The 12,086-nt window shown below is 39.3% G+C and overlaps 1 protein-coding gene across 8 annotated transcripts in view; it reads left to right on the plus strand.

The window, feature by feature from the left end:
* Positions 1-12,086, plus strand: part of HIBCH (3-hydroxyisobutyryl-CoA hydrolase) — a 152,555-nt gene that overhangs the window by 105,131 nt on the left and 35,338 nt on the right. For 3 of the 8 annotated variants that reach the window (XM_027555457.1, XM_027555412.1, XM_027555435.1), the window contains 3 exons: positions 752-871; positions 5,394-5,427; positions 5,727-6,187. In XM_027555457.1, the coding sequence (XP_027411258.1) occupies positions 752-871; positions 5,394-5,427; positions 5,727-5,854 (282 nt within the window). In that variant the 3' untranslated portion in view covers positions 5,855-6,187. Of the gene's footprint in view, positions 1-751; positions 872-5,393; positions 5,428-5,726; positions 6,188-8,598; positions 8,941-12,086 lie in introns of those variants that run through there. The other 5 variants (XR_003513374.1, XM_027555422.1, XM_027555442.1 and 2 more) reach the window with 3 other exon arrangements.

Below are 12,086 nucleotides of genomic sequence, written 5' to 3' on the forward strand. Positions count from 1 at the left end.
GGCTCAGCATTTGTGGCAGACGGACTTAGCTGCTCCGCGGCACGTGGGATCTTCCCGGATCAGGGATCAACCCTGTGTCTCCTGCATTGGCAGGCAGATTCTTTAGCACTGAGCCACTAGGGAGGCCCCAAAGACAGTCTTTAAAAAGTAGTGATTGTGGTTTTTTAATGGAAGGATTAGAAAGTTCATCTCATAGTATACAAATAGATTGGGAATATTCTGTAGTCTTTCATTAGAAGAGAGCAGAATTATATGCATTTATATTTTTTCCTATACCTTTATATATTCTTTTGAGTTAGATGAAGAATAAGCCAATTTGTTGCCTTTAATTAGCTTCTTAAGCTCTCAGTTCCTGTTCATTGTCTTTACCCTCTATTTAATGTCAGTATCAGCTCCATTTTTTAATGCATTTTTAAAGAGTAAAATGATCTAAATTTACTTGAATTTCTTTCTGTTAGTGTTCCTTCTTTTGAGATTAAATCTGACAGAATTTAAACTTTAGAGAACGTTATACATTTTTTTTTAGTAAAGAAAAAATGATCTTCCTGGTACTGGACTAAAAACTTTTGTTTGGTGCTTTGCCACGATTATGCTAAGGCATAATCTTACTTTTGTGAGATTTTGTTGTATGAAGGTATTGTTAAGGAGCAAATTTTAATGTGATTTATATCAAAGCTCAGCTAGTTTATTATTTAAAAGTAAAGGAAGTATTGGGCTAAAGCTAGTAAAAAAAATTTTTTTTCTTTAATAGGTAATTAAAAAAATGTCTCCAACTTCACTAAAGATCACACTAAGGCAACTCATGGAGGGGTCTTCAAAGACCTTGCCAGAAGTATTAATTATGGAATATCGGCTGAGTCAAGCTTGTATGGTAAGAATTTTTCTTTAAAGTATTTTCATTTTCTAGTTGTGAAAGTCATATATGTTCATTATAGAACATGATAAATATAGAAAATTTATAAACAAGAAAATTGAAACTGTCTGTAAATTTACTCTGTGAAAATACAGTGGGCCAGTTAGCTTAAGGTGTGTGGAAATACTAGATTGTTAAGCCTTTATGAAATAGCAGTTACATTTGCATGTAATTGTAAGAAGGACTCTGACCTTTCTTGAAATTCAAATAGAAATTATAACCATTTTCAGAAATTATATGCCACTTTCAGGCATAGGCAAGAAGCATAAATTCTCTAAATCTAAATATATATAAAATGCACAAAGGGAAGTTATTAGTCAGTTACATGTTTCAGTTAATAGACTAGCATTAAAATACCATTATGGATACACTTAAAATAGGCAATAATCACATAGAATATTATTGATTTCATGAAATATTTTAGTCATAGTGATTTCTTCTTCCAGATAAATTCTTTTAAAGCAAAATTATCTCTTTTGTGTTATGTGTAGAGAACCTTTGCATTAATAAACTCATCGCCTAAAGGAAATATTATGTTTAATATCTAGAAAGCAGATATACCTAATGGACTTCCATGTCCTGGAATATTATTGTGAAGATACTCAAAATAGTTCATATAACTATAAATTAAGCTCTATTAGTCATATCTTGAGGTTATTCCATAGTATGTAAATTGCAATGAGGTCTTTTATTATAAGTCAGTACTGTGTTTGTACTTTATATGTATTCTCTCCATTAAATATTACACCGTCTCTAGAAAGCAGGTATTGTTATTGTTTCCACTTTGCAGATGAGGAAACAGTGGCATAAAAGAGTAACCTGCCTCAGGTGATACAGCTATTAAGTGGCACAGAGATGGCAGGTGAAGCCCGGTGGCAAAAGTCTTGACCACCACCCAGTATATCTCACCCAGGCCCTGTTCTCCACCGTACATTTAGCGCCCTGGCTGGATGGATTGGTTCCTTCCTGCCTTCATTCTCCCAGCAAATACACTAGCCATATGCCAGGCACTGTGCTGGGTATTACGTTGTGGTATGTCCTTGTTCTCGTGTAATTTATTGTTTCCTGAGACTATAAAAAACAAATAAAATAAGTAAAATAATCACCAACCTATAAGGTTGGTGATAGAATGATGTGGGGAAAAGAGGGAATGGGGGAACCTTTAGATAAGTAGGTCCAGGAAAACATCTTGAGATGTTAGCTCACCTGTGACCTGAAGGGTGAGACATGAGCGTGTTGAAAAGCCTTGTGGGTTTCAGCAGGGGGTGATTTGGTTTGATTTGTTTCAAGAAGGTAATTATTCCTGCTGAGTGATGACGGGGTTGGAGGGGTTTCAGAGCGGGGGTGAAGATCAGATATGAGTTTACTGCAGTAATCCAGGTGCAGAATAGTAGTGGCTTAGACCCAAGAGGTCACAGTGGTGAGGAGTAATTGGATTTGAGACAGATGTAGGAGATAGATAGGCCTTGATGGGTATGAAGGACAGAACACATTTAGGAGCTGGAGTTTACAGGTGTGGGTTAGAAATTTAAGTCTGAAAGACAGCACCAGTTTAAAAACAAACAAACAAAACTTTGGAGATTTGCTTATTTACTTAACAAATAAGAGTGCTTATTACCATGTGCTTGGCATGAATACATAGGTGAACAAAACAGACATATCCCTCCTCTCGTGGAACTTACTTTATAGTGGGGCAGATAAACTATAAATAGATAAATGTGTTAAATATGTAGTATATTATTATGAATACTAAGGAGAAAAAGTAAATTGGGAAGAAGGGTGTGGAATAAGGAGGATAGAAGTTGAACTTGTAGATAGGATGACAGAGAAGACCTCACTGAGATGGTGATCTTTGAGTGAAAACCCAGAAGTGTGCTAGTGAGTCAAGCGCACACCTGGACGGCACCTGAGCACAGGGCTCTGAGCTGGGTGAGGGCGGCCTTCCTGTTCTGGGAAAGCAGGTAGGCCTTGTGGATAGAGTGGGGCGGGGTGGTCAGTGGGTGAGAGAGAAAGATCAGAGCTGACAGGGTAGGGAGTGGCAGTGCAGAGCATAGGAGCCTGGGAGGTCTTTATTAGACTTTCTAAGATTGCTGCAGGGGTGCTGTAATTCTCATGGCGTGCAACCAGAAAGGCAGGAATGTGGAGTAGGATTGCTGTCATGGCATTTTATGGGATCATGTCCATACAGTACCCAGGGCAGAAGAATGAGTTCCTACAAAGCTGAAGTTAAATTCGTAAAAGACTTAATCGGTTTTCTCTCCTTTTCACTTTTCAACATGTGGCTGTAGGTAGGGTAGTAATCCTTCCTGAACATTTCCTGTACAGTAGTCATCTGTTTTAGCTCTGGCAACTGCTTGCTTTTGTTCTGAGTAAAATGGGAAGGCACTGGATGTTCTTGGAGCAGTGGAGGGCCAGAATCTTATATTTTAACAGAATTGATTACTTAGGCGCTGCTGTGTTGAGTTTAGAGTGGATAAGATCATATCCTGATGCTGGGAAAGACTGAAGGTCAAAGGAGAAGGGGGCAACAGAGGATGAGATGGTTAGATAGCATCACTGATTCAATGGACATGAATTTGAGCCAACTCCAGGAGAGAGTGTAGGACAGAGGAGCCTGGCGTGCTGCAGTCCCTGAGGTCACAAAGAGTCAGACATGACTTAGCGACTGAATGACAACAAGATCGTATAGAAGGAAAATGAGCAGTGGAAGAGGAGGAGGACAGAGGTGGGAGGACCAGGAGAGCATGGTGTCACGAAAGCAGGAGAGGAGTGCCCCAAGGAGGAGGAGTGCTGCCGAAGCCTCTGGTAGACAAGAATAAAGGCATACTGTGCAATGGCAGCACTGAAGATACAGGTGATTTTGGCAAGCCGTTTCAGGGGTGTGTTGAAGCAAAAGTTACAGGGTGCTAAGTTGGGGAGAAGAGGGGAAATGAGTAAATGGGATGCGAAGAAGCAAAGACTGTGTTCACAGCCTTTTCTTCTTGAAAGAGAAACAGGGTAGAAGCTGAGGCTGTGAAATCAAGTGAGATTCCTTTTTTATTTTGAAAGGTGGAAGTTACTAGAACATGTTTGTAAATGATTGGGAATGATCCAACAGGGGAAAAGGATTATGTTGATGCTACTAATAATAGTTAACATTTACTGAGCACTTACTGTCTGTCAGACGTTGTGTTGAGATGTTGATTAAAATAATCACGGAGAAGGCAATGGCACCCCACTCCAGTACTCTTGCCTGGAGAATCCCATGGGCGGAGGAGCCTGGTAGTCTGCAGTCCGTGGGGTCGCTGGGAGTCTGACACGACTGAGCGACTTCACTTTAACTTTTCACTCTCATGGATTGGAGAAGGAAATGGTAACCCACTCCAGTGTTCTTGCCTGGAGAATCCCAGGGATGGGGGAGCCTCGTGGGCTGCCATCTATGAGGTCGCACAGAGTCGGACACAACTGAAGTGACTTAGCAGCTTAGCAGCAGGATGGAGGTATTATCATTTCATATAAGGAAACTGGGAAGTAGAGAAATTACTGGCCCAGGGTCACGTAGTTACCAGGAGATGAGCCCAGATATTTGAAGTGTATGTACTTAACCACTGAGTTATACTGTGTACCTTGACCACGCCAGGAAAAGAGAGAGAGAGACCTTCTCAGGCATAGCCCTTGAGAAGAGGGCAGATGAATGGGAAGGCAGGGGAGGACTGGCCTTTGGCAGGGGAGGGTCCCTTCTGCCTTAGTTGGGACTTGGAAGGCATGGTGCAGATGGCTGTAGTTGGACTGCAGGTTTTTCGATAGTGGGAAGAAGAGAATGTTCATGTCTTAGGGCTTCTCTTTCTTTTTTAAAAATAAAGGTTAAGTCATTAGCTGAGAATATAGGCGGTTAAATCATTAGTTGAGAATCTAGTGTAGAGAGTAGAACTTGCCTAGGGGTAGACGTTGAGAGGACGAAGACAGTGGAAGTCATATCCAGCAGTGGGAAAGAGAGCATGGATTGTGAGGCAGTTTTCTGTGCCTTTGAGATTTGTGATCATGACTTTTACGCAGCCAGTCACAGCTGTATGGTTCTTCTGCAGTGAGATTTAGCTGTGTGAATGCAGGCAGAGATAAATGGTAGGGTTTAGCTGGTGTGGAGATTTTGGCAGGATAGACTAAATGGGAGAAAAGGGCTTGAGGGAGATGAGGGCATTTTCAAGAAAAAAATGACTGCATTAAATAACTGGGGAAACCGGGCTGGATGAAGAGCAAAGTGAAGCCAGAACAAATGGTAAGAAAGTCATAGGTCACTGGAGCTCAGTAAGATCGGGGATTTGAAGCAGTGGAGATACTTAGCAAATAAGAATAGGAGGAGGTGATCAGAGGTGGTCCAGTCTCTGAATGTCGTGGCTCAGGGTGTGGCCACGAGAGAGGGGACTAAAGAGGGTGGAAGAGCAGGGCTCATCAGGAAGGAGGATGCCCAGAAATTCCTCTTTGAATCTTGATTTTCTTTCAGAAAGGCCATGACTTTCATGAAGGCGTTAGGGCAGGTAAGTGACACTTGTTTCCTTCCTGGCTATTATGGAAACGGGATTTTTGAGCATATATTGTTTAAAAAAGACAGTTGTTTTATTAGTGAAAATCAAAATTTTGTAAAGATTGAAAAAAAATTTTAATATTACCAACTGGCATATGAGGGAAGATCAATCTTTGAAACCAAAATTGTTTTAAAATTTCCAGTAGCCTTGTCACTGCTCCCTAATTTATATGTAAGAAGTAATCCTGCTCCTAGCAGTCACACGGACTACCTTGGCTGAGTGCAGTGTGGGTTTGTCAACTCATTCTGCAGCTGAAGCCTTTGAAAGGTGCCTTTGTTCTCTTGCAAAAAGCCCTGAGGTCCCTGCTCTTCTTTTGTCCCGCCTTGGTGAAACCCCGGCCATGGTGAACCCTGCCATCTACCACTTTGCCTGTACCTAGCAGCTCAACATGGCCTTGAGAAAAAACTGCATGACATAATTCACAGCATCTGCAAATGGTATTAATTCCTATTTTTGCTTGTCATCTTCAATCAGAATATTAAGAAAAAACAAGCAATTGATTTTTGTTCTAGCAAATTTGCAATCATTTTTTTATGTATGAGCTCATATCCCTATAAATAATAGCTGTCATTTATGTTGTATAAAATGAGTTATTTCCCTCTGCATGTATTTCACATATCTACCTTTCTTGTGTTTTTATTTATCACTTTAATATAGTACAGACTCTGGATATACTTTATCTGAATAAAAGGTTATATTCTTTGAGCAGTAAGCTTCAGTAAACACTGGTCACTATGGTAGAATTCTCTTCATTTCTGGCATGATATAGTATAAGAAATAAAAAATCCTTTTAGAGAACACATGGAGCTGAATCAGAGGAGATGGTTATATGTTTTATAGAAAACATACATTCATTCCACTGATTCCCTGCAAATTCTTGCTGCATGTGGATCAGAGCTTAGACCTCTGATTTGAGGAGGACCTGTGTGCTACTTCGGAGAAGGCAATGGCACCCCACTCCAGTACTCTTGCCTGGAAAATCCCAAGGGCAGAGGAGCCTGGTGGGCTGCAGTCCATGGGGTCACGAAGAGTCGGACACGACTGAGCGACTTCCCTTTCACTTTTGACTTTCCTGCATTGGAGAAGGAAATGGCAATCCACCCCAGTGTTCTTGCCTGGAGAATCTCAGGGACGGGGGAGCCTGGTGGCCTGCCGTCTGTGGCGTCACACAGAGTCGGACACAACTGAAGCGACTTAGCAGCAGCAGCAGTGTGCTACTTGGGTTATGCTGCTAAAGTATTCAATGTATGTTAATAGAAGCCCTTCTTAACTTAAAAAAGAAAGGTATTATTTTTAGGTATACCGTTAGATATTTTAAGGAAAAAGGACTGAAACCAAGTGACATCAAAGTTCTAATTCACAGGGTAGGGGCTTATCAAGCTACTTTTTAATGAAGAGTAAGTATGCACCCTCATCTTTCAGCATAACCTCTTTATTCAGAAAGCAGTATCTATTCTGAGTAAAACTGTTAAAATGTTCTTGCATAACCAAATGTTTGTTACAATTTGCTAATTATAAAGTATGTTAGCAGATTAATTAAACTACCAAATTAGAGGAATGGTTGTCAGAAATGCTCTTAACATCTAGAATAAACTTCTTCCTTTAGAACTTACAGAAAAGAATTTTAAAAGGATTAACTCAGATTTGCTGGAGTTACCAACTAGAGTTTTGAGTGGGTACCTCATGAAACCTTCTGAAAAACCTGTTTCCTACATGGCAAGAATGTTTTATCTGTGCTGGATTAAAAATGTTGTTAGTTTAAAATTAAGTAACATTGAAGATTTGATTAATATTCTCTCTGCTTTTGTCCTTCAGTAGACTGTTAAGAAGGTATATAGCATTGACTTGAGAGCTTAAAAGAGATTGTTGTAGAAAGAATGTTCCAGGATTGTTTTTATTTACTCTGTCCAGGGAATGTAAAACTTTCAAATTGGCTGGGATCATAAGCATCAGTGTTCAGTATCACCACTGATCAGATACTGGAATCCTGTAGTCAGGCAGCCAAACCTTGGAACCCTCCAGTATCCACATTTAATTATGCATAAATCCCCCTTCCCTCTATCTCCTGGGGCAGCCTGCTGCCTTTGGTTCCCAGATTGCTTCTTTTTTTTTTTTTTTCTAATTTTATTTTATTTTTAAACTTTACATAATTGTATTAGTTTTGCCAGATATCAAAATGAATCCGCCACAGATTGCTTCTTTAATTATTTAGCCTTTTAGTGATAAACTCATTTTTTAATGTTGGCTGGTTGGCCTTGTATGTTTAAATTTAATTTTCATTCCTCACAAGAATTATGCACAATCTAAGCGTGGTTGAAATTCCCTACCACAGCTCATTCTCTTTTTTTTAATATTTGAGATAATTGTAGATTTACATGTAGTTGTGAGAAATAATATGGAGAGGTCCTCCATACCCTCCACCCAGTTTCCCAAATGGTAACATTTGTATAACTGTAGTATGTGATCACAACCAGGAAACTGACATTTTCCTCCCTTTTAGAAGGAGGTTATGGATTGCTTCATACTTAAAATCCTGTGGGGATTCTGTGTGGCTATGCTAAGTGATGACTATACTTGAAATAAGAGAAGTAGAGCTTCTCGTGATAACCTGAGGTGGTCTGGTGTTTTAATTCAGTGTGAGCTAGATGATTCAGCAAAACAGCAGTATGCATATTAATTATGCATAAAGTCTCTTTCCCTGTACCTTAAGTAATTTTCTTCTCAGTTCAGTGTAGAGGTTAGAAGACAGATCTGGGCCCTCCACCCTCCCCTGCCTTCCCTTCAAACCACACCAACTCTGGTTTTAGCTCTTTTACAGCAGAGATTTCATTTATGATTTTATTAGAAAAAGTTTGAAGGCTTAAATCACTGGATTAGTTCAGTAGGCTGTATTCAAGTTAGAAGCATCAGGCTTAGCATGTTAGGTCATCATCCACACTCTGTGGGGGCTTAATTTAAGGGGAGTAGGGGAAGGAACATATACAAAAATTTCAGCTTTGCAGAAAAAGAAGTGCTGTAGAAAAATATGCCTAGTCCAAGGTAGTTTGTGTCAATTCAGTAATTAAATTCTGGTAATACCAGAAAAAAATAAATATTAACATTTGTTATGTCTCTACTTGACAGTTTTAATAGATAAAGACCAGAGTCCAAAGTGGAAACCAGCTGACCTAAAAGAAGTTACTGATGAAGATTTGAATGATTACTTCAAATCTCTGGGAAGTAATGATTTGAAATTTTGAAATGATTGGATTTTTAAAATATTATTTTGGAGCAGAGGTTGCCAAACTAGGGCACATGGGCCAAAGCCAACCTCCTGCCTGTTTTTTTATATATCGCTCAGCTAAGAATGGTTTTTGCATTTTTAAATTTGGGAGAAAAGAAATCAAAGACCAATATAGCATGGCATGTGAAAATTACATGAAATTCAAATATCATTGTCTATAAATAAAACTTTATTGGAACATGGTTTTACTCATCTGTTTACATATCTATGGCTGTTTTGAGTAGTTGCAGTAGAGATTGTAAGGCCTGCAAAGCCTAAAATATTTACTTAAGTCTCGTCCTTTTCACAAGAAGTTTGCCAACCTCTATTTTAAAAGATGGAAAAATTTGAAGGTCTTTAGAGATTCCTGAGTTAGCATATCTAACTGAAATGGGAATTTTATGTTTTGGCTCTGGATATTGGTTTTTAATGTTCAGTTCAGTCGTTCAGTTGCATCTGACTCTTTGCGACCCCATGGACTGGACACGGCAGGCCTCCCTGTCCATCACCAACTCCCAGAGTTTAGCCATACTCACGTCCATTGTCGGTGATGCCATCCAGCCATCTCATCCTCTGTCATCCCCTTCTCCTCCTGCCCTCAGTCTTTCCCAGCATCAGGGTCTTTTCCAATGAGTCAGCTCTTCGCATCAAGTGGCCAAAGTATTGGAGTTTTCAGCTTCAGCATCAGTCCTTCCAATGAATATTCAGGACTGATTTCCTTTAGGATGGACTGGCTGGATCTCCTTGCAGTCCAAGGGACTCTCAAGAGTCTTCTCCAACACCACAGTTCAAAAGCATCAATTCTTCGGCGCTCAGGTTTCTTTATAGTCCAACTCTCACATCCATACATGACCACTAGGAAAACCATAGACTTGACTAGACGGACCTTTGTTGGCAAAGTAATGTCTCTGCTTTTTAATATACTGTCTAGGTTGGTCATAACTTTCCTTCCAAGGAGTAAGCTTTTAATGTTAAGTTTAATGTTAAGTAAACTTATATGTAGGTTATAAAATGTTTTTTGGATACTTTGTTAACACTTCATAGAATTTCATAGTATAAAAATCTATTTTAAAGAATTCCGAGTTACTGTAGCTAAAGTGTTCCTTTTATAACATTAGAAATCTCAAGCAGAGAGAAAAAGGTTATTATGAGATTGTCTCTTCATTATTAACTCAGCCTTGGCCTTCCCTGAAGTTAATCAGAATCCCTTCCTATGGTGAAAGTAAAAGCATTATTTCTTGTTGCTTGCAATATTTGCTAATCTGGCAGAATGAGGTATTAGAAAATTCTTATCTCTTAAGATAGACACTGTGCAATTTACATCAGACTTTGGTGTGATAACAGTAATTTATCCTTACAGTAGTTCAAATCAGGAGAAAAAACTTGAAAACCTTCTGGTTTCAAGAAAATACTTGAAACCCTTTTGTTCTGTGAAATACCTTCAGTAATTGCTACTGTTGACAAAATGAGTTTAAGGTACACAACTGTCAAAGCTAAGGTTTTTTCAGTAGTTATGTATGGATGTGAGAGTTGGACCATAAAGAAGGCTGAGTGCCAAAGAACTAATGCTTTTGAACTGTGGTGCTGGAAAAGACTCTTGAGAGTCCCTTGGACAGTAAGGAGATCAAACCAGTCAGTCTAAACGAAATCAACCCTGAATATTCATTGGAAGGACTGATGCTGAAGCTAAAGCTCCAATACTTTGGCCACCTGTTGTGAAAAGCCGACTTATATGAAAAGACCCTGATGCTTGGAAAGACTGAGGACAGGAGGAAAAGGGGGCGATGGAGGGTGCGATGGTCAGATGGCATCATTGACTCAATGGTCCTGAGTTTGAGAAGACTCCAGGATATGGTGAAGGACAGGGAAGCCTGGCGTGCTGCTGTCCATGGGGTCACAAAGAATTGGACACGACTGAGTGAACAACACAATTGTGGATGTCCCAGACTTGGGACGTTAATGTCTAGGTAAGAATCATTTTTAAAGATTAGCTTATAATTTATTTTATAACTTGGTTCAGTTTTTCCTTCATTCCAAACCCCTCAGAAACTAAGAGAACTTTAGTTTTGAAAACTGAAAAGCAGGCAGAACTGAAAAAGACAAAGATTATATCCAGCACTCTTTTCATAGATGAGAAAATTGCAGTCCAGAAGGATTTGCCTTACATTTTCTGTTCTCAATATATTTAACATGAATCATCACTCCCCTCCCCCAAAATTAGGAACATACTTGGAAAAAAGATGCCATAGTAATCAATGAACATGTTTACATTTATATTCTTTTTGTTTGTTTTGGCTGCCCACCACTGCATGAGGGCTCTTCCCCCACCAGGGATCAAACCCATGCCCTCTGCATTTGACGCATGGATTCTTAGCCACTGGACCACAAGGGAAGTCCTACATTTATATTTTTAAAGCTCCTAAATATGGATGCAAATGATCTAGGAAAATATTTTGTATAAATGGATCTTTATTTTCTTTGTATTTGCTAGAAATGCAAAAAATGTTAAGTCCTTTATGTTAAAAAAGTTTTAAATCACACAATGGGAAAAAGCACTTGCTTGCATCAATTAAACAAGAACTCATAACTAGTTAATTGCAACTGGACTTTTATTGTACAGTTAGGAAAAGTGTTTTCACAAAAATAATTGGAAAAAATATACCATTTCATAGGTAAGTCTTACAGTGAAGAGAATTTGCTAACAAATGTCATTTCAAGATGTAGGGAGTATGTTTGAGCTCGTGTCCACTGCTGCAGGGAAGACATGTCCAGTTTGGTCACAAAGATACAGGATGAGGGAATTATGATTAAGCAAGCCATTTATTTGTTAGAACTTTGTTTTTAAATTACTGTTCATTGATATTATAATTTGTCTCTTAACTTCTGATTTCTAAAAATATTTAATTACAAAAGTATAGTTCCCCTATCTCATAAAATGCCAATGATACCGAGTGGGCTATACACGTGTCATGCTACTTGATTCATTCAGCATGTCTCTCTTTAATACTAATAAGGCAGTTTGACACAAACGATTCCTTTGGGACTAAGATCACATTTATCCCCTTCAAAATTGTGCTTTAAGTGCTAATAACCATAGGTGGTTTGCAAAGAACTGATAAGGCAACAAAGTGGAGAGGTCTCGGATCAAAGGCCTGGGCATAAAAGGTGGTGACTAGCACTGAAGAGAGGCTGCATGGGGAAGGGAGCGGTGAGAGTGCGTCTGTGGGTGTGTGGGCTTTAAGTGAGGAACTGGTGCCTCTTCTCCGCTCATCTGCTGCTTCTACAGCTGCCCCTGCAGGTACTCTGTCATCTGCTGGCATTCATCTCCCCCTCCACCGGGTGTTTTTGA

Source organism: Bos indicus x Bos taurus, chromosome 2 (genome assembly GCF_003369695.1).
Source record: "Bos indicus x Bos taurus breed Angus x Brahman F1 hybrid chromosome 2, Bos_hybrid_MaternalHap_v2.0, whole genome shotgun sequence".
In the NCBI taxonomy this organism is placed as follows: domain Eukaryota; kingdom Metazoa; phylum Chordata; class Mammalia; order Artiodactyla; family Bovidae; genus Bos; species Bos indicus x Bos taurus.